The sequence below is a fragment of the Peromyscus californicus genome, unplaced genomic scaffold (genome assembly GCF_007827085.1).
Source record: "Peromyscus californicus insignis strain IS unplaced genomic scaffold, ASM782708v3 Scaffold_4__1_contigs__length_199733344, whole genome shotgun sequence".
Lineage (NCBI taxonomy): Eukaryota > Metazoa > Chordata > Mammalia > Rodentia > Cricetidae > Peromyscus > Peromyscus californicus.
The window spans coordinates 126,105,205-126,133,110 of record NW_026294562.1 but is presented as its reverse complement, the minus strand read 5'-3'; the positions used below and the strand labels follow the sequence as shown (position 1 = coordinate 126,133,110).

Below are 27,906 nucleotides of genomic sequence, written 5' to 3'. Positions count from 1 at the left end.
ATTCTTGACCTGACAACATGCACAAAATCCCTGTTAATTTGTCGTTTATATTTCCCTGTTGTGTGTTTATGAAATTAAACATTGTGATGTAGTGTCATTGGATTCCTGATTATTTTAAGTTGCCCTCCTTTTCACAGAGACTCTAGTTATAAATGTGATCTAGGGCCCTTCCAATGGTTGTTTCTCTTTATGCGACTTTCATGTCGTTGCCTTTCTTTCCCTAAGTGGTGGTTTTTATGCCATTTCTGTTTTCTCTTAAAATTAAACGGACTCCTTTGTTTTATAACCATCACATATATAAATATGGCTGTTAAAGAGGGTCCTTTTATGATTCTACTCATAAATGCCCTCGCAGAGGCTGACCGTCAGAACATGTCCAGATTCGATGGACTTAAATTTTATACAGACTTCTTGAACAAGTAAATCAGTAAATTTGGATCTCTAGGAACCTCTGGAATGAATCTGTCTGCATTCTGCCTGAGATATGCTTATTCTTCACCCCAGAGTTGTGCATAGCTTCTTGGACCAGGACCCAGATTATTAATAGGCCTAGAGACTTGAAGAAATGTGTGTCCTGTGCTGTTGCTGGGCTCATCCTTGTCCTAAGACTCTGTGTTGCCAGCTCTCTCAGCATGCACCCTGCCCTTCCACTGTGCATGGATGTCCCTTCACGCAAAGTCTATACACCCAATGCTGCTTTATATTCAGTTCCAGATCTGTTCTTAGAGTATATGAGACCATTCAGTAGCCTCTGCCTGCTTCTTACTCAGCCCATTATTTAACTTTTCTAGTACAAAAAAAAACAAACAAAAAAAAAACCACATCTTTTTGTTTTCATTCAGTATAACAGAAGAAAACTATAATTTCCTGCCTCCGAGCCCCTCAAAAAAGGATTTTGAAGGCAAGAGTGGGACGAAAGTTAGTCGCACCTTCAGCTACATCAGGAATAAAATGTCCAGCAGCAAGAAGAGCAAAGTGAGTATCTTCTGGGCGTTCTGTGTGTAAGCACCTCAGCCAGTCAGCACTGCATATAAACACCAGGTGTAAACGTGAATAATTTCAGTGATGCTTTGCAGCAGTCTCACTTCTGAAGAAAAATAACGGTAATGCAAGCAGCAGCTAGAAATGCTGCCACTGCCTTACGACATGCCAAAAGCCGCCCATGCATCAGCTTACTGAACGCTTCCACGAGCCCTGCTGGTGTAGTTCTTATTACCCCGCTTCTTTGAGGGGTGCCTGTCTAATGTGGAGAAGAGGTTCAACCCGTCTCTCTAGCCTCTCATCCCATACACTGAGCCTCAATGCAGAAATGATTAAATCAGGGTTAATTAAATCCAAAGGACTTTATGCTAAGACTAAAGGGTTGAAATGTATATAATAGATATAGAGGGAAGAAAATTATACTTCAGAAAATTATAAGAACTTTTAAGACTTACTTGGATCTATTTCCACTAGGAAGACTTGTGCTATATCACTCTTTAATGCTTAAGAAATTAAATTAAGACACTTAAGCATGGGCTGGAGAGATGGCTCAGTGGTTAAGAGCACTGACAGCTCTTCCAGAGGACCAGGACTCAGTTCCCAACACCTACGTGATGATGGCTCACAGTCACGGTTAAACTCAGTTTCAAAAGTCCAGTTGTAGTTGTTTGTTCATTACAGGATTCTACAAAATATAAAAATTAAGAAATAAATCTATAATAACCCCACATATATTCTCAGTATTTTGATTTATATATTTTTAGTACTTTTGTGATATGTCTCTTGTTTTATCTTATTTTGTTTTGTTCTGTTTCGTTTTCACCATGTAGCCTTGGCTGTCCTGGAACTCACTCTGTAGACCAGGCTGGCTTCAAACTCACAGAGATCCACCTGCCTCTGTCTCCCAAGTGCTCGGATTAAAGGCGTGAGCCATCACCACCCAGCTATGATATGTCTTAAAAAGAAAGAAGCTTAACTTTTTTATACTGATTCTTGATCCTAAACCAAAACTACTTTCATTTCAAAGGAGAGAGGGAAACACTATCCACCCCACCCACTTCCCCTGCACTCTGTTTTACCTGTAACCATCCATCTACATACACAAAGAAATAAGCATACAAAGGTATAATTGGTTAAGGATCTCTTGAAATGAATCACTGAAACATACCTCTGTACGTTGCATATATAAATATATGCACATAAGCACACGTGCATACGTATGTACTGAACTCAATAGCATTCTTATAAAAATGTACCCTCTTAATAGCAACTACACACTCCATACCCATGAGTAGTTGGCCAGCACAAGAAGGAACTCAGTGGTGTTTTTGTTTCATTTTGCTTTGGCCTTTTTTTTTTTCCTTTGTCTTACTGTTCTTTTGTTTATTTGTTTTGATTTTCATTTTTGTGTTTTTGCAGGATTTCTTGAGGTTTTGGGGGTTTTTGAGTTTGGATTTTTTGTTTTGTTTTTAAGAGAGAAAGAAGAACATACAGTTGGGGAGGTAGGAAAGTAGGGGAGATCTGGGAGGAATTGGGGGAGGGGGGAAATGTGAGCAAAATATAATTAATTTTTTTTTCAATTAAAAAAAAGTACCCTTTTTTTCTAACTAAGCCTTCAGGCATTTGGTTATGTGAGCTGATAGAAATACAGCCAATAAGTTTTACTAGCTTTATTAGCTTTCTGTTACTATAACAACTTTCTGATAAAATCAGAAAAGTTTACCTTGATTTCAGAGGTTTCAGCCTGTGTTCACCTATCAATGTTGCTCCGGGCCTGTGACAGTGAGTACCCACGGTCAGAGCATCTGCTGGAGGCAAGCAAAGAGAGAGTAAGGGTGGAGGCTCCGTAATCCCCTGCAGAGGCTCCCATGGAAGCTGTTTCCAGTAGGCCCTCACCTCCTAGGAGGTGTTCCACCGTCTGTACAAAGTGTTGTAGTGTAGGGAGCAAGTCCAAGGACCTTTGGGAGACATTTACTATCCAAGCCATGACACCAGCTTTGGAAAGTAAAATCTTTTTTACCATGTACAGGGTTTGGTCATTACTCTTGGGGACTTTATTCCACAAAACTCTTATACCAAAATCTGCTTTTTCACCATTTTTCTTATCAAGTGCAGAATGAAGATACAATCTAGTAAATAATTTCTAGCCTAATTATGTATTTAAATATTTGGCTTCATTCTTAGACTTGTTTTAGAACTAAATATAAATATATATATGTATGTATGTATATGAAGTCAGTATTCCATATACTGGCAACAGCAGAACCTACATGTTTTGTTTATCTTGTTTGTTTGGTCAGTAGTTGCTATGAACAAAAGAAAATTCCCTTGGAAAAACCAGTATAAACTAGCCATATATTGTTGAGTGGCTTCTCTGCTTAGTGGTCTGTAATACTCAGTCTTAACCTTGAAAATGGTACGGTCTGGTTTGGATGAATTCAGAATGTTTTTGTTTTGCTTTTAAACTGTGGAACCTTATACACACACACACACACACACACACACACACACACACACACACACACACAGTTGTAAGACTGGCAAGACAGTGGAGATTCTTTCTCTTTGATCCACCTCTCCAGTGGCATTGCTTTCGAATCCAATTGGTGGATATGACACTGAGATTGCTGAGTGGGTAATACAGACAGCAACGAAGATAATGTGGTTCCAGACTCAGAAACTGGAACTTGACCTTTAAAACAGAATCTCACCTCAACCTCCGTCCTCTACACACTTGAATAAAATGTGTCTCAAATAGCACGGCTAGATAATACTCGGGCAGGGCTGCGTGTGGTCCAACTGCCCACACGTGTTGCCTGTCATTGCGTGCTTACTCTTCAGCCAAATCTAATATTTTTGACCTCAGAGTACTAGCATTAGGTAAGAGGGAGGTGATGAGATGGGACAGGGAAAAAGCTACCTGTGTTAGAGTCATTCTGTCATCACTGTTAAAGAACCAGTTGACCTCTTACCTCTGTTCCTCTCCTTAGGCAAAATGACCGACACTCTTTTGCAATTGGCGTGGTTCCTCTTTTTCACTTGGCTTGAAGATTTGATCTTTGGGGGCTGTACTGTCTCCAGCAATGGAAACTCCAAAAATTGCAAATTCATAGCTCCTCAGATTGTAGTACAGTTCCCTTTACCGAGTGTTTACAAGTGCCCCAGTAGCCAGACATATTAGCATGTCATCTTTCTAGTTAGTGGTTATAGGCTAACTTTTCAATAGGACCGTTATACAAGCTGCTGAAGAACACTGTCACTTTGTCATATAGGCAGAGGTAATGAGAGAGAAATAGTCACATGTCCACTCGAATACACAGGTAAATGAATATCAATCTACTGTTTTTCCTATTGAATGCTTCCCATGCTGTTTAAAAAAAAGGAAGTGATAGCATAGATATTAACACTTTTTTTTAATAAAAATGATGAGCTTTCACCTCTTTTTAACCTGTTTGGGGTTAGTTGTTTTTCTTTTTCTTCTCAGTGCTGACAGGGCCTTGCACATCTTAGGCCAATAACCACTGAAGTATCTGCCAAGTGCTGAGATTATTAATTTTTAATATATGTTAATGAGAGTGTCTAATCTTTCTAATCTTTCTTGTTTTACTCAACTACTAACTAATAGAAACATCTCGTTTTAAAGAAAAACTTAATCACTTAATATTGTATTAAAATAATACATATAAGCTGTATATGAGTGTAGTTAGGAACATTTCTCCGTATGAACATGGTGTATGTCTCTGTGAGAATACAGTTAGAAATGTGGGTTTGTTATCCCACATGTTAAGCTGAGACTACCAAGTCTTTAGACACTCAGAGTAACCGAAGGTAGCTATTAGCGAATGGTTCACATTCCTAGATAATGTGTTGCCCAGTGGTGCCAGGTTTTTATGTATATAGTTTTTATTATATAAGGAATTTAGTTACCAATCCTGCATGGGTACCTTTGACAGTCATCAGTAACTTGCAGAAGTTGCCATATGTAGATACTAACTGCTTTTTAGAAAGCTGGAAGACCCAAACAGGAAGTATAAGAGGAAGATGCGCAGTTTCTTTTTTTGTTTTACTGTCTTTGAGCAGTAGTACTGAATTGTGTTTATTGTACACATAGTCAAGTACTTACATACATAGTACTCACCTTCACAAAGAGTGGTCTTTGAGCCACTGATCGTCTCTTTCTATTAAGCTCTCGTTTTTACAAGGACAACTAGAAGATACTGGAAATATTTTAAACCACTTCCTAGGTTGACTCAAATTTTTTCTGAGTAAAAGGGATTAACTTCCTCCCCAACTAATAAACTGTTAACTTTAGAGTGAGAAGTTCAGCCCAGTCCCTAGTTTCTGTGCCTATATATGAAAGAACTGTACCCATCATCCTTTCCAAGATGTCCAATTACATTAGCTCTTCATAGTTGTCCAAAGGACCCTGACTTCTAGAAGGATAGGTTTAGGAAAATGAAAGCTGATTTTCTTTTGTAGCACCCTAGAGTCTTGTGATCAGTCGCTTCTATTTTTAAATGTTGTTAGATTCTTTTTCCACAGCACAATTAGAGCATGTTGGCAATGGTTAAATATAGACACATTAAATTTAAGAAAAATAACCAGTCACCCATTTTACCATGGGCAACTTAGCTAAAATATTTTCGTATAAACTTTGCTTTTTTATTAGGAGTTTGCTAGATAAATGTGGCCTCTATCCTTTTCAGATTTCCCATACTACAGTACAAGTGCTGTCCACACATGTATTTAAGAGTTATTTCATTTGTCTTTCATTTCCTGCGTTCTTTAGAGTAGGGTAGTTAGCTTTATCAACAGCATTCAAATAGTTAAGACTGTCTCAAGGAAGCAAGCAGTCTCAGCCCTCCCCTTCTGCACTTTCTCAACCAGTTTCTGGCTTCCTCTTACGGTTTTGCTAATGGCAGCTCTGAGCTACTGAGCTGTCTGCCCTGCCGGCATGAGCGCCTCCTTCTGTGAAAGACCATTTCCTGGCATGGGGGTCAGATCATGTCGGTAAAATGGGGTCGGCTTCCCGAAGTTCCTCTCATAACAGTGCGATTCACGGGACTAAAACATGGGCAGGTAAGAGCCCGGATTCTCCAAAGCACTGGATTAGAACAACAGGAGGCGGCAGTGCAGCTTGTTTCGTGTTTGTCCTCGGAGAGGAACTAGTCTTAGTTATTGTAAAGGGTGAGAACATGGATTGTTCAGATCTGAGGGACGTCAGAGTTCTTCGGAAAATAATGTAGCTGCCATAGAAAGTTGTCTTGTTTGATTTTTTTTTTCTTTTTAGACATTGGAGCATGCTTTTAACCTTCACGCAAAAAAGAAAAAAGTCAGATGGTTTTGACAATTTATGCATAGAGAAATCTGCAGAAAAAAAATTAGTTGAAGGGGTCATTTGGATATGCTCAAGGTTTGGTCATTGGAGTTCTACACACTTTAGCAGTTACCAGTTTTTGTTCAGAAGGGTTTCCTGTTTTGTAAAGTGGTTTCCCCCCATCCTTTCTGTTTATAGTTTTAAAATGCAGCAGTTTGGCTTTGGGGTTTTGCTATATGTATTCTGTTAAGGGAGAATTTCATATGAATCATAGATTTTTCAAATAACCATTTCACACATTGGGTGCGTTCTGAACTTTAGAAAACCAGAAGATTTTGAGTTCCTATTTGCTTCTTGACCCTTTGCACCTTCAGGAACCTCGCAAACCCTCTTTACAGTAAGTGTGGTGAATGAGAGCTGAGCTTTAGTCATCCAGAACTAGACCACCTCAGGGTTAAACAGTCGTCACTCTGTGCTCCAAAGTATATTATTATTAGACATCTCTAAGCCTTAGTCTCCTCAGATATAAAATGGAGATAATTAGAACTATAATTCATTGCCCTGTCCCAAGAAAATACATAAAAATTTCTTACTTCAATGCCTCGCACAAAGTAACTATTCATCATTTTAAGTGTCATTCAATGCCCTGTCTTGTAAAATGGAAAGCATGATGCCCATCTGCTAAATGAATCTATTTAGATAATGTCTACATGTTCAGTGGTCAGCATGGTCACTCACTTCGAGAAGCTCATTCATTCCTTGGGTGTCTTTTTAAATTGTAGTCATAGTATAAAACAGTAGGTAAAGCTCACCTCTCTGAATTGGAGGTCTTCATGGTCTAGTTAATCTTGTTAGTCAGTTGAGCCCCTGGTATAGTGGTTCGGCCTATAGTAAACATGAGGTGAATGTCAGTTTCCTATTCCCTCTTACAGAGCTGAGGGGCAACCATAGTGCAAGAAGGAAGCCTTACAGCGGAAATCAAAGACAGCAGGTCTTGGGGAGCCTTGCTCTTCCAACCATAGATAAGACTGGTTTTCTGTCTCTGTGCTTTGGGGCGAGCAGCAAAGCCTTAGGAATTCCCTGTCCTGGGTCCCTGGGCTTTTGAGAGGAAGTGAGTGCTGTGGTGATGTGGTTGGGGAAGGTTACTGACAAGGCTTCTTCTTGCCTTTTCTGTACCCCATGTTTTCCATGCTTTGCACCAGCGTCCTTACGCTGCTCCTGGGTTATTGTCTCATGCCTAAAGTCAAAATTTCCTTTCCTTCACCACAAGAGATTGCACTTTTGTGTTGTGTTAGGAGAGTAATAAGCTGATGACACTCATTTTCAGTGAGGTATGAATATTTACTATAATGTAGTAAATGTTATACTTAGTATGTGCCAGGCTTTAACACAAACAGAACTGTAAAACGGGGGTACCTCTCCCATTCTGCAAATGAGATAACTGGGGCTCAAAGAAAAAATTCACCCACAGTCCCACTGTTAGTAGAACTTAGAACCAACTTCATGCTTAACCCCTGTGCAGTTTTCTTCCCTCTTCCTCACCGTTGAACACTGAACCCAAAATAATGTCTGATAACCTACTGAGTTCTAGTTAGCAAAAACTATATATGCAGGGTTTTTTAATAGTTCTGATTAGAGTAAGGAAGAAAATGTCAGAGTCTCATTAATTCAGGAACATACATGTGGTGTGTAAAAGTTAGAGAGGAGCCTCACAGGACTTTTTAGACTACGTGACATTGTTTCTCCCCCTCAGGCTGATCTCAGAATTGCTGCCATCCTTCTGCTCCCTTTCTAGACTGATAGAAACTCAGTGCTTCCGGTGTGGACTCTGCCATACCTTACTAAGGAAACCTTCCAGCTGCGGGCTCTGCCCAGTGTCTGTTAGTATAAGCAGCCCCTGATGACTCAGAACTCCTAAGTTTTTCTGGTGGGAGCTTGCATGACTGAAAATTAATTAAAAGTTGCCCAGAATGTCGTTCCTCATTTCTGTCCACACTGGGCCCCACCCTCCGGTGACCACATGCCATCTGTGTGTCCAGGTAAGGGGAAGACCTTCCAGTGCTCAGTTAACTGTTGACTCTTGTCTTTGGCAGGAAAAGGAAAGGGAGAAAGATAAAATTAAGGAGAAAGAGAAAGAATCTAAAGAGAAGGATAAAGAGAAGAAGACTCTTAATGGGCACACGTTCAGTCCCATTCCTGTTGTGGGTCCCATCAGCTGCAGCCAGTGCATGAAGCCTTTCACCAACAAAGACGCCTACACTTGTGCAAGTAAGAGACACGCTTCTTCCTTTCAGCAGATGAGGCTCTCTTGCTTTAAGAAAGCTGGTTGGTTTCTAGTTTCCTGTGCATCCCACCCCTGATCTGTTCCTCATTTATGTGGAGAAGTAACTCTGTGTGTTTTTTCTCCTAATTTCAATTATGTAACTTATAATCTGTAATTTTGTGCAGATATCTCTTAATTTCAGATTCTCTGCTTAGAAACTACCTCCTATTGCCAGGAACCTGGCAAATCAAAGCAGTACATAGCCTCAAACCTTAAAACTTCCAAGATCCTTTGTCAGATCATATACACATATTTTTATACACTGCCCCCCACACACACACACATATACAGAGATGCATGCACATGCATGCAGTTTAGAGATTCAAACTCGGGGCGGGGGTGGGGGCTGATATAGGAAAGCAGTCTACTCTTGAGCTAGCCCTCCCCTTCAGTCCTTGTGCACTTATTTGTAGATCTGGTCCTTCGGAATATTATCCAGCTATTTGCCATCATTAAATCACGATGACTACCAGAGGAGAGTGTCTGCATGTGCAAATATGCTCCGTGTTTCTGTTACTGATCTGCTAAAAGACAAGTCTATTAACTGGGCATGACTCTCATTTTGATAAGGCATTCTCAGCAAGCGTCAGTTGGCTTTCTCTGTACAGGACTTAGATAACAAGTGTCTGTGTCACAGCCACTGCATTCTACAGTTGCAACACAGAGGCAGCCATAGATACATCAACAAGAATGGCTTTGTTCCAGTAAAATTTCATTTACAGACACTGACATTTAAAATTTTGCATGCCATGTCATTTTCATCTTTCCATTTCTTTTTCAACCATCTAAAGTATAAAAGCCATGCATGGCTCATGGGCTCTCCAAAATCAAGCAACAGGCCAAATCTGGCACACATACTGTAATTTGCAAATCTGCTCTAAAGTGATATTTCTCAGAATTGTGTCAGTGCACTCGTAGAAAGTAATTGTATTTGAAAAGCATGCCAAGGTAAAACAAGGAAGCTGCTTTGTTCAGAGGTGAGCAAGCTGGGAATCGGCCACCATAGGCCTAGCACAACTAGGAGGCTCTGCTGGTTTGTCTCATGTTAGACCCGCAACACGTGCAGAAGAGACTGTGGCTGAGTCGTCCTCAAAAGAGTGAGTCTCACAGATGACATGATGATGTCTTGTTCTCAGTCATTTATTGTGCATTCCAAGTAATCTGTTACTAAAAATAGTTAGCTTACTGAAATTGGAAGTGCTAGAAGTTTACATGGGCAGATTCAACATTATGTAGTAATTTTGGCTTACTTGCTTTTTTTAATACAAAAGAGAGGTGAAGCTACAGCTGGCAAAGAACCTGTAAGCTTTCTTGCCTGTGTCACAGCCATTATGACTTTCATAAATAAATTAAAAAAGGCTTAGTCACATACGTTCTTGTAAAATTAATGTGAAGGATATGTTATATCCCCCAGAGTAATCTACAGCTATTATTTTACTCTATTTATTTTACTCTTTAAAGGGAAAAGCACTTACCTAAATCAGTATGCATTCCTCTAGGCAGAGATCACACACATTATCACTATCCTCCATGTCTGACTTAGCAGGAAATTAAGAACTGCATCACATAGGACTAAGTTTCAGGTAAGCTTTGTGAAGCAAGAGACTAACTCTGTCCAGTGTGTCCAGTGTCCCCACAGCAATTTCCTTGTGGAGCCTGGGCTCTAAAAAGGACTCTTCTCTCCAGTGTCAAATGTCAACACTTTTGGGTTTTGTCCACTGAACGCAGTCTGCTTCTCAGTACTGCAGCTAATTTAGTTGACTACAACAGAAGTCAATAAGCACCTTTTTTTAAAACCACGTTATCTATTATTAAACATTTTTAGCATATTAACCTGGGGCATTTAATGTTAAAACTACATTCAGATTACACTATACTTAACAAAGAGCACACTGTAAGGATAAGAGCCACAGGTTTGCCCTTTTATTTTCTGGTTAATTATCAGTATGATTGGTGTTGTCCTTGATCCACAGCTTCTTAAAAGAATTTGTGTAGCTGTCTTTTTCATTTTATTTAATGTAAAGACAAGGTATTCATCACACCATGATGAAGATGAGCAGATAAAGAGCAATATTGTTGTTCCACTTCTTGGGTGGGAATCACCTCTCCTCCCTCAAGAAATCCTCAACATATATGTAAAGAGAAGCCGCCTAGCAGAAATACCGAGTGAGGCACCAGTGTATCAATTTGATTCTGTTTCTACATACTGATTCTGTTTCTCGTTTTAAGAGCTCATATAGATTACTTTTCTCTTGACGGAATACCTGAAGCATCATAAAGAGAGTGTTTATTTTGGCTGGAGTTTCAGTCCATCATGTAGGGAAAGCATGACAAAGTTGGTAGTAACAGGACTCTTATGAAGGAGGCCTCTCCATCTTGGTAGATGAGGAAGCAGAGGCAGGAATAATTTCAAGACCCTCCCTAGTGACCTGTATGCGCCAACTATGCCACCTACATACCATGTCCCAGACGTCCTGTGAGCTCCTAAAACAGTGCAGCCAGGTATAGGCCAAGTGCCCAGAACATATTCTCGTGGGGGATGGGGGAGGGACAGACGGGACACAGTTCACATTCAGACCATGACAGAAATCAACGTAAATGAAAACTGCAGTGCCTGGGAATGTAGTTCACTAATAGAGCCCTTGCCTGGCATGTGCAACCTGAGTTCAGTCCCCATCACTGGGAGAAAAAACCATAAAATTTTACTTTGGTGTTCTAAAGTATTATTTTGCATATTCCCTCCTCTTCCTTATGGAACTGCTTTTATTTATTTGGGAATCACTAGTATCGGAAAAATATTAAAAGGCCACAGTTCTTTGAAAAGTTTATCCAGTGTATCTTGAACACATTCACACATTCCCAGCTCCTCCCATAACCATCTACCCATTCCTTCCCATCAAACTTTGAGTTTTCTCCCGGCCCCAATCTAGTGCAGTTTGTGATGCCCAACTAATCTGACATGTGGTCTACCTACCAGGGGTCACATCATTAAGGAAAACTGATTCTTCCTCTTCCAGGAGTTGCCACATGTCAATAGCTTCTCATCTAGTAGTGGGGTTTTGTGCCCATCTTTGCTCATCTATGCAGGATTTTGTCTGGCTTGAACTTCACAGTCTTAATCATACTGTCAGAGTCGCTGTGAGGTCATATGTGTACCAGCCCACATTATCTCCTTGAAGTTTTCTGCCATCTCTGGCTCTTACACTCTCTCCATCTCCTCTTCCAGGAATATCCCTCAGCCTTGTGGAGAGGGGTGTGGTGTGTATGCTCCATTTAGGACTGAGCACACCTCAGGCACTTATTCTCTGCAGTTGAGGGTCTCTGTTAATTAAGGCCATAATCCTTGACTGGCAGCATCAGATTGATACCTAAGGAATTTCATTGATAAAGCAGAATGAACTACTTTCTACTATAAAATATTAAAATGGTGGTAAAACTATGTACATACATGCACATACATTTTGTTAGTCTGAATTTTTTGTTGCTATGACCAGAAATCAGTGACAAACAACTTAAGGCAGGAGAGATTTATTTTAGTTCATGGTTTCAGTAGTTTCTATCCATCATGTAGATTGGCATGGTAGAGCAGAACAGGTCATGTGGTGTCTAGGAAGCAAAGAGAATGCCTCTGCTGCCTGACTTTCTCCCTTTTCTACTTTATCTGGGCCCTACTCTGTGATGATGGTGTTATCTGCCTTCAGAGTGAATCTCCCCCAAATTCCCTGTAGCTAATGCTCTTTGGAAAAGCCATCACAGACACATCCAAAGCTCCTAAGTTGATAACATTAACTATCTCTAGCCTTTATCAAATTGATACCCAAACACATCCCCGTACATCATAATATTCTATCCCTGGTCCCCAAAGGTTCATGGCTGACTCATATACAATCCACATAGTCTTAACAGCATTGTTCAAAAGTTCTAAGTTTCTTCAATGACTCAAGGCAAACTTGTAGCTATGAGCTCCTGTAAAATTAAAAAGAAAATTGAATATTGAAAATTGAATGATACAGAGTATACATTCCCATTCAAAAAGATGGATGCAGCAGAATAACATGAAGGCTTGGACCAAACTGAGATCAAAACTCAACATGGTAAATGTTAAATCACATATCTACATGTCCAGCATCTGGAGGCATGTAATGGTATGATGTGGGCCCCAGAGGTCTTGAGCAGCCTTGCCCTTGTGGCATTGCTGTTTGCAACTCCTATGGCCCTCTCTTTAAGGCAGGCTCTCCTAATTAACTGCACCTTTCTTTGGCAACATTCCATGTTCCCACCTTCACAATTTTAATGCATTGCCCTTTGAGGGACTTCCTTTGAAGTTTACCACTCTGCTCTTCATTGCCTGGCCAGTTTACCACTCTGCTCTTTATTGCCTGGCCCCCACACCTTCCTTTGAAATAAGGGTAGAAGCCCCGTGGTTCCAAAACTCTTGGATTCTGCCTGTCTACAAAAACAGTTAACACTATATAAATAAAATCAAGGACTGCCACAAGCTCAAACAGCAGCCAAGGCCCCCTTGAAACATGGATGCATGGTCTCAGAGTGCCCCTGGGGAAACACTTTCCTAACAGGGTGCCAATGCCACCTTGTGCCTCAAATGTTTGACATATAGTTACAGGATTTATGTTGGACTTGTTGAGTGTGATATTGATTGCTTTGGTCCAATCCTTTCTCGGAACATGTTTCCCTAACATGAGCCATACAAGCAATTCCTTAACAGGTAGCCCTGGACTTCTCTTCTCAAAACAGTGTTTTCAAATGAATTAAAACCTCTACATCCTAGAGCTTGGAATGGGTGGAGTCCAGCCAGTTCCTGAGATGTCCTTGGCTTCTTTTTAGTGGCTCTGATGTCTTCAGCACTCCTCTTTCCTTGGCCCCAACTTTGCACATACTTCTAAACTTCATTCCGTGCTTTTTTTGCTTACAACTGTCACTAAAAAAACTTGGCTGTAAGCAGCCAATAAAGCCCATGGCACAGCCTGAATGCTGGGCCACTGCATAATTTCCTCCACTAAAATTGCTGGTCCATCACTTTCAAATTCAGCCTCCTAAGTCTCAGGACTTGCTCCAAATACAGACAAGTTCTCGACCACAGCTTCAAATGAATGGCATTAGTGCAGTTGACAGTACTGTTCTTGCTCCCATCAGAGACCTCACCAACAGTCTTCCTGTCCCCTTACTGGCAACATTCTGGGCTTTTGCACTCACAACGGAATCACTCACTAAATTATGCTTGAGTATCTGGGAACTCTATAGAGCATCTCCAGACCTTTTGAAATGCTCACATACCAATTCTTAAAATCTCTCATACCAGGTATTTTTTTTATTACTTAGACTTTCCTCTCCTGACAAATACCTGAGGAAAAGAACTAAAAGCAGTCATTATTTATTTTGACTGATAGCTTCATTCCATCTTCTCAGGAAGGATGTGTCAAAACAGAGCTGGTTACATCAAGGTGCCAAGGAAACAGGAAAACAGTGCCTACACTGGCTAGCTTTTTCTCTTTTCATTTTACCTGAGTCTCCAGCCTAGGGGATGGTGCCACTCACATTTATGGGAGGCCTCCCCTACTTAGTAACACTGTGGAAATGCCCATATAGAGACACTCAATGTGTCCTTTTTCGGTCCAGTCAAGTTAACAGTAAAGAGGCAGAGGCAGGCAGATCTCTATGAGTTTGTGGCCAGCCTGGTCTACATTGCAAGTTCCAGGACAGCCAGGGCTACAAAGAGAAACCCTGTCTCAAGGAAAAGACAAAAATAAACATTTAAAAAAATAGAAAAAGGTACATAGTAAATACTGGAAAGTAAGACACCCACGTTAGACCGACAGTTTTAAAGGTTTAAGGGTATAGAAAAATTGCATTCTGTGATCTTCTGAAACAGCGACCTGCCCTCTCCCCAGGACCCTAATTGGAATCCTACTATGATAAGTCTGGGGTCCAGGTTTCCACCATCCTTATATGCTGGGATATGCAAGCTAAGCAGTTGTACATGATGTTGTGTGAAACCACATTTAGGAATAGTGAAAACATTAGTATCCCCAGCTGAAGCAAAATACAGAATTGCTCTGAACCAAACAGCATACTCAGAGAGTGCCACAGAGAGGAGGGGTGGATGTCCCGTGAAGTCAAACAATACAATTTAAAAACAGCAACAACAAAATGTAGATGCCACAGATAGAAGTAACCCAGTGTGAGGAGCAGTTAGCAGATATAGAAGCAAGAGAGGAATTACTAACTGGCCCAAAGGAGTAACATTGGGAATGGATTTGGGGTTGTTGTTGTTGTTGTTTGTTTTTGGTTTTTTTGTTTGTTTTTTGTTTTTTTGTTTTTCAAGACAGGGTTTCTCTGTGTAGCTTTGGAGCCTGTCCTGAAACTCACTCTGTAGCCCAGGCTGGCTTGGAACTCACAGAAATCCACCTGCCTCTGCCTCCCAAGTGCTGGGATTAAAGGCGTGCGCCACCACGCCCAGCTATAATGGAAAAACAAGATTAAATAATAAATCACGCATAAAATTTCATTTAAAGGATTGTTGTGGAGAATTTTCAGATATTCTGGCATGTTTGTATTATCAGCATATTCAGATTTGTATTTGTTTACAAAAGAAAAAGTGGCTTCTTCTCTGTATTCTAGGAAATCTTGATGATTATATACTTGCATGTCTTTAGTGGTGGTGGACTGGGATTTTGGTGCTGGGAATTCAACCTGGAGCCTCATGTTTGCCAGGGAAGCTCTCTACCACTGAACGGTAGTTCCACCCTTAGTAGTCAATCCTGAAAGTAATGAAAGCAGAGTGTGCTGGGGTATTGAGACAGATGGAGTGCCAGGAGTTCTGAGGCCAGCCTGGGCTACATAGAAAGATCTTGTAACAGAAACAAAACAGGGGCTCACCAGATCAAGATTCCTGGTGACCTCTAAGTTCAATCCTCAGAGACCACACGACAGGAAGAGATTGTCCTCTGCCCTTCATACACATGCCATTTTTAAATATTTAAAAATAAAACAAGGAGTTGGCTGTGCTGGGTAAAACAGTTGTCACACACATGTGAAGACCTGACCCCACATAAGTCCAGGTGTGGTACTGTGGTCAGTCATCCCAGTGTGTCTGTGAGAAATAGAGACAGGAGAAGCCCTAGGAACTTGTGGGCCACTGGCACACGACAGAGAGATCCTGTCTCAAACAAGGTAGCTCACTCCTGCCCCCCACTCCATCCCCTCCCCTTCCTCCATTCTTTCCTCTCACAGACATGAAAAGTAACTCAACATTTAGAAATTTCTACGGGTATTTTAAGTTTATATATATTTTTAATGGATCTCAAAATTCTGTGACAGGTTTTTGGTCAAGGTTTTATTAGAAAGTACTATTGTTTAAACTATTCTGTAAAACACACACACACACACACACACACACACACACACACAATGGCCCACCAGACATTTTCTTTCCCTTCTGAGGATTTTATTTTCATTTTATCATTTTTCATGTTTTATTAGTACGTAGATGATCAGTTGAAGCACATAGTTCAGACTGGAGTGGCAGATGCTGGGATAATAGGCGTTTGGGCTTTCTGGACAGACTCAGTGTCCTTGCCAGCTCCCATCCGTCTTCTTGTCACTTTAAACCTGCCCACATCATTGACCCATCTTACATCGCAGACAGACCATCAGGAGAGCATAACAGAGGAGCTCAAGGATTGTTACCCCAATAAGTACCCAAGGTTCAGAAGTACATTTTCAGTTTGCAGTCATTCCGCATCGGAAGCAGGAGTTCAGGGAGTCAGCTACAGCTGCCACCCTGCTCGGGAAGTCATTTGCTGGGAACAGTAAGGCTTGTGTTTAACCGTGGGCAGCTTCCTTCTTTGAGGAGAAGAGCAGAAGCACTAGAGGTGTAAAAGCAATGGGGTAGTGTATAGTCATCTTTCCAAAGAAGTGAAGGTAATTGGCTGATTCTCCTGGCTCCCTGAAGGACAGAGCCTTCAGCACGTATTTGTATGTATGAAGCCCCATCTGTTATCTTGACAGGAAGCAGGAAATATGAGTAATCCAGGAATCTTTTGTCTTTTTCTTTCACACACACACACACCCCACCCCACATGTGTTGAGGATCTTACCAAGATTCTCAGAAAATGTAGCATCTCTGCAGTTAGTTATCTACCTCCTCAGAAACCACTGTGCCTTTAGGAAAAAGGCAGCTTTTCTTTTTGTTTAGTAAAAACCTGTTTTGCTGACCACTGAGTGGAGCTTCATATCCCAGACGGCTGTTCTGTAGACTTTGACTTATGATTTAGAAGGATCAACTGTAGGACATGATGGAGATGTATTATGGTGGTTTGTAATGACTTACTCCTGTTATCTGTCACATTCACATATCCCAAATACCAGGAAATTGGTAGGATGGACTTTTTTTTTTTTTTTTTGGTTTTTCGAGACAGGGTTTCTCTGGGTAGCTTTGCGCCTTTCCTGGGACTCACTTGGTAGTCCGGGCTGGCCTCGAACTCACAGAGATCCGCCTGGCTCTGCCTCCCGAGTGCTGGGATTAAAGGCGTGCGCCACCACCGCCCGGCGGTAGGATGGATTTTTAAGTGAAGTCAACATCACTGAGACCATGGGATTACACCTGGACCAATCTGTCAGGCTAAGTGAATCCGGTGTGGAATAACACAGAAGTGTTAATAATCATAGCCACAAGAAGTAGTGAGCAGCAAAGTGGCTGTGTGCTCCAGGCAGTCTGCTCCTGGGTGTCAGAGAAAGCCTAACCCTCTGCTCAGGGATACCTCAAAGTAATGAATTTAGCAGAAACCTTGGGAGAATTTCTTTTTCTTAGTTCAAACTGTACTCCAGGTTTAGGGTTAATGGGGGAAATATATGTCTTTGCAGTTCTTCATTCTAAAGTCTGTAAAGCTACCTTTGAACAATCAACTGTTCTTTCTGGCTGCCACAAATCATTTATTTTGTGGAAAGCTCAGTGGAGTCCTTCAGAATAAAGAATTTGGTATGTTCCAAGTTTTGAATCTTGCCAGTGGTTTTATTTTGTTTGCTTTTAACAGTTGTGAAACGACACTGAGATTATTGTTGGTTTGTATTCTGTTGTGTGAGCAGCTTTTGAGTACTTTTGTGGTGGGTTATTTCTGTTGACTAAAACAGTAAACAATAGACCGAACCTAAGTAGGAAATGTGAGTTAGCATCAAGTGATGGTTGGTTTTTCCCTTTGGATTTCCTCAGAAGCAGCACCTCAGGAACTGGATGGTTTCTGTAATTTAGAATCAATTCATTGCTTCTGTGAGATAGTAAACACAGATGAATTGCCTGAAGAAAAGATACTTGATACTTAGAAGAAAAAGTAAATAAGGAGCTTATGCAATAAAGTCCGTTCTTGATCAAGAAGAACACTTTATTTTGTTTCATTTTTGTTTACCAGTGTTCTTACGAAAACTGCTGTTAGGAGCAGTTAGTCAAGATGGCTTAGCTCTTTTCTGTGGCTTTCCTCTCGTTCTGAGCATCAGCATTGTGGTTATTAACGCTGGCTACGAAGAAGCTCTCACATGCTTTTTGCATACAAGCACTATCAGTCCAGACCAGACAGCGCCTGAAAGTCCCCAGCGACTTTAAACACGACTCTGCAGAAAGAGTTCTGGAGCATGTGTTTCCGAGTGACTGCTCGTTCCGTGGGCTGGTTGGGTTTTGTGTGGTTGGTTGGTTTGGCTTTGTTTCTGGTGGTGTTTCTTTCCTTTTTGTTAGAATTTTAGAGTTTGCCATTTTCCCATAGGAGGAAAATGTTTCTGTTTGTTCTTAAAGGCCATTCTTCCTGTGTCCTTAAAAAGGATCTAATTATTTTTTCCACATAGATTTTTGTTGCTGGTAGATAGAACAGTGCACTAAAGTACTTGAATATTCCTTTCTTCAAAAGTCTGGCTGCGTATGACAGCTTTTCTGCTGAAAAACCAAAGTGCATAGTATGTAACATTTCACCAAAGATCTCTCATGGATGGTTTACCGAAGGGGGAGGGGGGCAACAAATAAATGATCACTCCAGCATGTAAAGTTGCTCCATTTTGTTGTTGTTGTTGTTGTTATTGGATGCTTCCTTGTGGGCAGAGATAGATATATGGATAGATGCAGGCTGAGCTGTTGACTTTAATTTCAAAGAAATGTGATTAAGGGTCACCTCTGAGCCTATAAACCACTGTACTTTGACTTTTTTAAAAGAATTTTGAAAAAAAATGCAATCATGCCACTTAACTACTCTTAGGGAATGTTTTAAATATAAAGAAGGCTAAATCAGTTTTTTTCTTTTTTGTGAGCATTTAACAAGTTTATTTTTTAAAAAAGGGATTAACATAGATTTAAGCACAGCCATTGAGAGAGAAAAGTACTTAGGCAAAGGACAGTGTGGGTACCTGCTTCCCAAGAGAGCCCAGATAAATTTTCTTTGATCTTCCTAACAACATAGTATGGTTTGTGGCAGTGTGCTTAAATAAATCTATTAGACTTGTCTTCGAGTCTTTTGTTTGGGCAATTGTCTGTTGTAAAACAGATGATACAGTTTTAAATCCCATGACTTTGGCTGATGTCACTGGGGCTAGCAGTTTCTAAATCACTCACGCCTAGCACTAAAACCATTCTATGGATTGAGTCCAGGACCACTTGGTGATGAGTTTAGTGTTTTTCAAGTAGGTACTTCAGTGTGGTAAACAGGCAGCCATGTGAACTGTTTATCGTGAAGACTTGTAGCTATAACATTGGGCATAGTAAAAATTTCAGCTAGGTTGTGGGTTTAGAGGCAGTTAACTAAAAACATGAATTTCTGTGAAAAGTTCTGCTGGAAGCACATTTAAGATGTTATTTCTACTTCTGTGACTCACGAAGTGGAATTGTTCTTAAATCTCAAACAGTGGCCCAAGAACATGAGAACTGCTGGAGTCTGTTCAGAAGGTACAGTGCCCCCCTAACCACTGCGCTGCCTGGGCCTTTGAGGGGTGCTGAGACCAGGAGGAAAGGAGCCCGAGGGGCCAGCTTGGAAGTGATTTCTGTCAGGACTCTTAGTTTGTCCCATTTATACATCAGAAACAGTGGCAGATTCTCAAACAAACCTGTCACCTCTTCTATTACTTGTCGATGCCCTGGATATTACAGAGTTAGAGTGAAACAAAAGGAAAGATGCATTTTATAATGGTGATACTGAAATTAGTGTTTCAGTATAATGTATCACAAATGTGGTCAGTTACTATTTTTAAAGAATAAGAATCTCAGGAGCCTTTGAGGGTAATAAAGTTTGATGCACTGATGTTTTTAATTTAAAAGCCATTAATACAGATATTATACATGGACAGTGTAATAGGAACCTGTTGAACCCCAACTCCAAATGGAAAAATATAGCTCGGTGGTAGAGTGATTGCCTAGACTATATGAGGCCCTAGGTTTGACCCCTGTCACCGCAGAAAAGAGAAAGGAAGGAAGGAACACGGTACTTCACCCTTCACTTTTAAGAACTGAACCTTCACAGTTAGCATTGCGTCTGTTTCCCTGCGCCAGTCTTCCTTCATTCTTTCCTCCAAACAAGCACTTATATAATCGGTGGTTTGTAATTCCATCTCATATGAACAAAATGTCATTTTAACAGTTGGTTTACTGTTGCCTGCGCGGCTCACTTTGCAATTTTGTTATTCTCCCCAATGCTCTATTTTAGAGAATTGAAATATTGGCTACATAGATGCAGACCCTGGCACTTAGCTCTCTTACACACTTCAAGCCATTCTACTGCTTAGGATATGGGGTCACTTTCACTTTGTCTGTGTGACAAAGAGTGCCACAGAGCATCCTTGTGTATGGCACTAGACTCGGTGACAGTTTGTGAAGTTGGCACACACCCTGAACTTTATCAGATGTTGGAAAATGGATGATGAGTTTCTTCCTCGCCATATCTCCCCAGTAGTTAAAACAGGGAATACGGTTCTTTTTGTTTTGTAGACAAGGAAACCAAGGCTGTGGAAAAGGAACTTATTTGGGGCTTATGGTGGTAATCAGAATCAGGACCTGAGTTAAATGGAGTTTACCTGCTGTGTGTCCTGTTTTACTTGTTACTAAGTGGACACCGGGTGTTTCAAATGCAGTAATGAAGGTTGTGTCTGGGCACTTGGTTTATATACAGTGGCCTGTGGGTTTACACACAGACAGTGGAATATACATCATGACCCAGGTACTGCACTAGAGAGTTAAAGCTCCTCGGTACAGGAGAAAAGGCCGACAAAACCCCAGCACAGTGTGACTGCTAGTGTCTAGGAAGGGCCCAGTGGACCAAACAGGCATTGCAGGAACAACCACTGCAGAAGGAATGGGAAGGCCCTTGGGATCTGGATTTCTGGCAGTCTCCTTCATAGCAGCAAGTTCTTCTTACCCTGGCATCCATAATTCCAAGCTTCCAAGTCCAAGAGCATCTTGACCTCGATGGCTAGGACAAGGCCTGCCTGTGGTACTCCCTGAAGCAGCCATGCCGAGTGAAATGCTGTCTGTTGCTGATTTCCTGAGTGAGCCTTTCCCAGGAGACACACGCCTCTTCAGCTGTCCCCAAAGACAGATCTTTTGCTTGTTTGTGCTTTGCCTCTGGCCTCTTGGCACAGTCTGTTTTTATGACTTCATCACAGCAGGAAGAGCTGATGACCTTTTTGAGGCACAGAGTGCATGGTTTTTACATCAGTGGCCCTTGTAGGCCACGGGAATGGAAAATAAAAAATACTGTGAGATAAAATGTGTCATTAGTAAATTTGAATCTGTTTTGTCTCAGGAAATCTCCCACATTCTCTTGAGTCAGGGTTCCCAGGGGTGCTTTGAGGGAGTTGTAGTCACCTTTCTTCCATGGCTTCTGACTCAGGGAATGGGGTACAAAAGGTTCGGGATATTTGAGATCTCAAGAAGGGTAAATCTTCAGGTCTTTGTCCTGAAATTTTTACAGCTCCTTTTAGCAGTTTTATATATTGTATTATAATTTAGACATTACCTTTTTTCATTATTTCTCTTATTTTTGAGATTATAATTATGCCATTTCCTCCTTAAATATGTGTGTGCCTCTGTGTGTATATGTGTGTGTTCCTAAATATATAAATACAACCTGCTCAGTTTGTATAATGTTACTTGCATGTATGTTTGCATGGTTGACCCAGTCAACCATTGTATTGGATAACCAATCAGTGTGCTCTTCCCTGGAGCGGACTACCCAATCTCAGCATTCATTGGCTGCCTATAGTACTTTGTGTAGGGTTGAATACTCCATGGTCTTTCCTTGTCCACATTAACTTGTCTGTTATTGTTGTCCTTGTTCAGCTTATGTCTAGAAAGTCATGTTGGTGAGACTTTATGGGTGTATCTTCTGACATCCTAGGAGACATAACCTCACAGCAAATTCCCTGATGTTCTGGCTCTTAGAGTCTTTCCACCCCGTCTTTGGCAATGTTCCTGAGCCTTGGGTGTGGGAGTTGTTCTGTAGATTTGTAGTTGTTTTGTAGGACAAGCTCCACAACTCTGCAGTTTGGTTGGTTATAGTTTCCTATGATGGCCTTTGTCTCTTGCAAAGAAGAGTTTCCTTGATGAGGGACAAGGACTACACTTACCTGTGGCTGTAAGGACAAATATTTAGAACATAGTTAGGAATCATGCTGGTTTTATTAAGGTGGTAGTTGTAGATTCTCCCCCAAGATCCATGGCTTCGGTAGCCAAGTATCGTAGGTTTCCCTCTTGTTGACTGGGTCTTAAGTCCATTTAGTGAACTGTTGGTCACTGCCACTATTGTGTATGTGCTACTGCTGCACCCTGAAGATTATCATGCTGTGCTGGTCATTGTGGTTCAGAGGTGTTATAGCTTGGTAGGGCCTCTGGATGCTTCACTCCTTTGGGTGCTTGCATGGTCCCTTCTGGTACCTCCTCCTTAGAGAGGAGACTTGTAGGTCAGTTCCAGCTTAGGGTTCTCAGGGCCCTGTAGACACAACATCTTGATGGCAAACATTTAAACTCTTAGTTTTGATAGCTTCCCAGTTTTCCTGCCTGAAAAATTCTTGACTTCTTCTTTTGGTTAATCAGAAATACCACTGCTTCCTAGTAAATACCTCTAAAATGTCCTTTCAGTTAGTAGTAACATTTTTCACTGTGAGTGGAAGTCTGTCAGCTCCATGCAGCAGTAGTGGAATGTCAGAGTCCAGGGCCTGTTGGCTTTCTTGTTGTGACCTTGCCTTCTGCTTCCTTTCCAGGTTGTAGTGCCTTTGTCCACAAAGGCTGCAGAGAAAATCTAACCTCCTGTGCAAAGGTCAAAATGAAGGTAAGATATTTCTAGCTATTATTAGAATGCTCAAAATCCAGTGGTTTAAAATAGCAAAATACCCACGTGTTAGAATTTAGATTGTGGTAGGTTGGTTGGTTGGTTGGTTTGCTTGCTTGCTTGCTTATTTTAATCATTTAGTGCCAATTTTTAGAGACCAAATTAATCTAAAGATAATTGTTCTTTAAAATGATCAGCCCCCTTCTTGATTAACACATTCAAGAATTTGAGGCTTTGAATAAAAGAAATTCTGAGCTTGAGGCTCACTCTTGTAATCACAGCACTTAGGAGGCTGAGCCAGGATGGTTTCCTTGGTTTGATATTAGCCATTGTACCAGAGTGAAACTCTGTCTCAAAAAAAATTTTAAAGAAAAGGAAATTTGTTTTAGAACTTACGTACATTAAACATTTCTCTGTGTTTCTGTATAAGTGATAGTCCTAACTAGCTCTGCAAATATACTCTGCAACTGAAATTTCTGGCCTCCCTATCTAGGAGCATGAGGGCAACAGGTGGAAACCAGAGGCTCTTGATATGTGATGGGCAGGGGAGGGTCTACTCCATTCAGAACCAGCCTGCCTGGTCTTTTCTCCAAAGGTCCATATGGTAGCAGGGGGCACATAATACAAGAACAGGAAGTACCAATACTGGTGCCACACGAACTTGGAAGCATGTCATTTAGGTAGCCTGTGTGACTATCAGTGTTGTGTGAGTCAACCGTATATAAAATGTTTTTCCTTAGAGAATTTCCAGATGTGTCTACACAGATGCTCATCAGTAACCGCATTACCTAGTGCAGTGGCCTCAGTCTTGAGTGTGTGTCAACATCATCTCAAGATCTGTAACCCCTCCCTGCAAAGGATTTCTAGTTCTGGAGTGGACTGAAGAGTGTGCTTTTCTGAGGAGCTCCCAAATGACATAGGTCATCCTCAGACCTCACTCTGGGCCGTGCTGGATTAATGAAGATGGCTAACTTCTGTATCTGAATTTTCTTAGCTCAGGGATGTATATTTTAACTCATGCTGCACTTTAAAAATTCAGTTTGTGCAAAGACATAGAAATTAGGTTTTATACCAATTTGGATTTCTGTTTGCTCCCCCAAAATTGGAAGCTCCTACATCCCTCAGCTCACTGGTGCTACCTGTCACCCAGCAGCCCCAGTTTCCCTCATCCTACCCTTTTTTTCATTTTTCCAGTGTTACAAATCTCCTGGGACCATTTTTCTCTGTCTTTTTTTTTTTTTTTTTTCATCTGTACCTTACTCCCGCTAGAAGATAAGCAGGAAGGCAGGAATCTTTGTTTGACTAATATAGTACACTGAGTACCTAGAAGGTCAGGTAGATGACAGAGTCTTGGAATTTGAAAGATTGTATGTCAGAGAACAATCAGTGAGTGGGTGCTCAGTGGACGCTCTTGAAAGGGAAGAGCATCCCAGTCGCCCACTTGGACTTTGATCTCCCCTCCTGCTTCTGCCACTCACGCTCAGTCATTTAAGTTCATGGTCTCGGATCAGACTGTTACTGTGAGTGTGTGGTTCTATACAACAGTGATGGTACAGAGACTAGCATCCCTTTTGTATATGGTTATAATACCTATGGAAGTGTTCATTTTAAATTGAAAATGGCCTATTTCCTCCTCGTGATTTGTTCCAGAGTAAATACTTCAGTTTATAATTTCTCAAACTATGTTTTGTGTATGCCTTCACAAAACTTAACTAAAATTAGCATTCTATCTAAGAATGTAACATTTTACAAATGCTAGTCACCAAAGAAACAGAATGAAGGGCTGCTCAGAGGTTAAGAGCACTGGCTGCTCTTCCGGAGGTCCTGAGTTCAATTCCCAGCCACCACATGATGGCTCACAACCATCTATAAGATCTGGTGCCCTCTTCTGGCATTCAGGCGTACATGCCGGCAGAACACTGTATACATAATAAGTAAATAAATTTATTTAAAAAAAAAAAAAAGAAAGAAACAGAATGAACAGGCTGGTTATCTTCAGTAACTGACAGTGCAGTGTAGATATGGACGGGCAGTTTAGTCAGGAAAGGCTTTGGTGACTATAGCAAAGAGAGAGTACTTACGGAAATGGAAGAGTGCCATGCCGGGGTAGGTGACAAAAAGCATTCCTGAGATCAGGTGGGGACACACCTAAGCATCTTCAGTGCTTGGTGAGCCCAGAGGATGGCAGGTGGGGGTGGCCATGGCCCAGCACCATGTTCTCTTTACTCCAGGCTGCTGGAGACTGGGTGGAGGATGAGTCGTCAGCGCAGTCTTCGTGTAGTAACCTTCTTTTCTCTCTAGCAGCCGAAAGGGAGCCTCCAGGCACATGACACATCGTCGCTGCCCACGGTCATCATGAGAAGCAAGTGTAAGTAGCTCAGCACACCTCTCAGGCGTGCACTCAGACCTGATGCTCTTGTGAGGCTTGCTTGTTGAGGAAGGCTAACTGAAACTGCCTGGCGAGATCCTATACCTCTTCTGTAGCACATTAGGTCACTGCTTTGTTCTGCCACATTCCTTGACCAGCGACTTAGCATTACACCATCAAACCCTTCTTGAAGGTGTCCGTCATAGTGTGTGCATCAGCTGAAAGGGGGACTGGAGCCTGTGTGTGTGAGCAGGTTACACTCCCCTGCAACTCAGTCTCCTCTTCAGCACCAGAGAAAATGTTTGATTTTAGTGCTTCATTCACATCAGTGTGACACAAATGAGATCTTATTGGTTAAGCTCACATACAGCATGTGAAATTATATGAATGATTCTTTTTTTGTTTGTTTTTCCCCAAGGTTCTCAAATGTTATACAAAACTGAGTAAATCATACTCTACCATTCACACTTAAAGAACAGCAGCAAAAAACACCTTGGGGATTTTGGCAAGGTGACTCAGGCAGGTATAGGTGTCTGCTACCAAGTCTGACTACCTGAGTTCAATCCCAAGGACCCACAATTCAGGAGAGATCCAACTCCCACAAGTTGTCTTCTGACCTCCTTTACATGCGTGTGCATGCACACACACCCCAAATAATAATAATAAAAATGTAATTTTACATTTTTTTTATTTAAAACACTGCTTTGGGTTGGATAAGAGATCTGAGAAGGTAAAGGGGTTTGCCACCAAGCCTGACAACAGAGTTTAGTCTCTAGAACCCACATGGTAGAAGAGAGAACCAGCTTCTACAGGCTGTCCACTGGCTTCCACATGGACTCTATGGCATGAGTTGTGTACATACATGAATAGAGAATAAATTTTAAAACCTGAAAACTAACCAAAACTAATCTTTACCGTTGTGTGCAAGATTTCACTTTATTTTGACAGTGTTTTCACTCCCCATCCTCTTGGATTTCCGTGTAATATATATAATGCATATCCTTCTGATCTGCTCTCTTTCGTCATACCTATCTGTGAGAAGATCTGTTGTTTTGTACATGTATTTCTTCGCTCGGTGTCATTTGCAGAGTTACTATAGCTAATGTTTCAGACTGCTGCAAGGTATATTTCATGAGTGTACATTGTGTTTGAGTTACTCCCAACTGCTACTGGGAAGTAGCATTACACTGAAGTAATGCAGTGCTGATTATCCTGAGTTGGCTCCCTAGGAACCTGTGTGGTATGTTACGAGAGCAGTGCTTTCAGCACGTAGCTGAAGAATCAATACATGTGCAGATCCTGAGACCCCCACTGGACCTGGGAGTCAGAGACTGTGGTGGAGCCCTGTGGTCTGTTCATAGATCTCTGAGTGGTGTTGACGTCCACTCAAGCCTGGAAGCACCGCTTGTGCCTTCTTTCCCGAGCACTTGAAAATGGCTGTGCCAATCCGTACACCCACAAAGAATGAATTCCCTTTAGACATATTAAGTCTGGTCCTCAGCCATCCTTGTATGGAGACAGCTACTAGACTGACACCCACTTCAGTCTGTCATCCAGCTTCCTTGGACAGTTTTAATCTCAACATTTTTTCCGTGATATTACCAACTGTTTCAGAAGCCTATTTTCTTTCCCATCAAATAAAATAACTTTTAAAATACCTTTTGCAAGCAAGGTCCTTTATGTGGATTGCCTCTGACCCTCACAGATAACTTTCTTATTTATATTGATAATAATTTATAGCATATTGGGTTTTGTTATGAGATTTCCATGTATATGATGTGCTTTAAGAGCAGCCCCCCCATCAGCTTTTCTAATCTCCATCCTCTTTATCCTATGCAGTAGTACCTCATTTTGCCTTCAAGTCCCTGCCCCTTTTTAATTTCACATGTGAAAATATGTAAGTCCGATTTTGTAGAATTGTCTTACTAAACAATTTCCTTCAAATAATGTAATTTCATTCTTGGTTTGGCTGCATACAACTATTATATCACATTTTCTTTTTCCATTTACCCACTGTCATTTTTGGCTGGTTCCATAACTTGACTATTGTGAATAGTGCTACAGTAAACAGTGTTGCAGTGTTGTGCAGGCATCCCTCTAGTAGCCTTACTCTGATTTTTTGGGGGGTATGCATCTATAAGTGGTATGGCTGGATCATGTGGGAATTCTTTTTTTTATCTCTTGAGACTTTGTACTGATTTCCATGATAGCTGGCCTAAGTTATTCTTACCAGCAGTATAATATAGTTTCTTTTTCATCTACATCCTTATCATCATTTGATGATTTCATTCTCTTGAGACTAGCCATTCTAGCTAGGATGAGATGGAATGTCAGTATTAGAGTGATTAAGGGTACAAATTCTGGATCTGGGAAGATGGCTCAGTGTATAAAGTGCTCATTGGACAAGCAAGAAGACCCAAGTTTGGATTTGGATATGGTGGCATATAGATGTAATCTTATGTCTGGGGAACAGAGACAGGCAGATACTTGGAGCTTGCTGACTATCTAGTCTAGCCAAAATGCTGAGCTACAGGTTTAGTGACAGACCTTCTCTTCAAAAAAAAAATAGGTTTTAGAAGCTATTGAGGGCCGGGCGGTGGTGGCG

The 27,906-nt window shown here is 41.2% G+C and overlaps 1 protein-coding gene across 9 annotated transcripts in view; it reads left to right on the top strand.

The window, feature by feature from the left end:
- Akap13 (A-kinase anchoring protein 13) overlaps positions 1-27,906 on the top strand; it is a 301,501-nt gene that overhangs the window by 239,383 nt on the left and 34,212 nt on the right. For 7 of the 9 annotated variants that reach the window (XM_052761654.1, XM_052761652.1, XM_052761653.1 and 4 more), the window contains 4 exons: positions 843-975; positions 8,392-8,566; positions 22,866-22,933; positions 25,235-25,301. In XM_052761654.1, the coding sequence (XP_052617614.1) occupies positions 843-975; positions 8,392-8,566; positions 22,866-22,933; positions 25,235-25,301 (443 nt within the window). The remainder of the gene's footprint in view (positions 1-842; positions 976-8,391; positions 8,567-22,865; positions 22,934-25,234; positions 25,302-27,906) is intronic. The other 2 variants (XM_052761650.1, XM_052761655.1) reach the window with 1 other exon arrangement.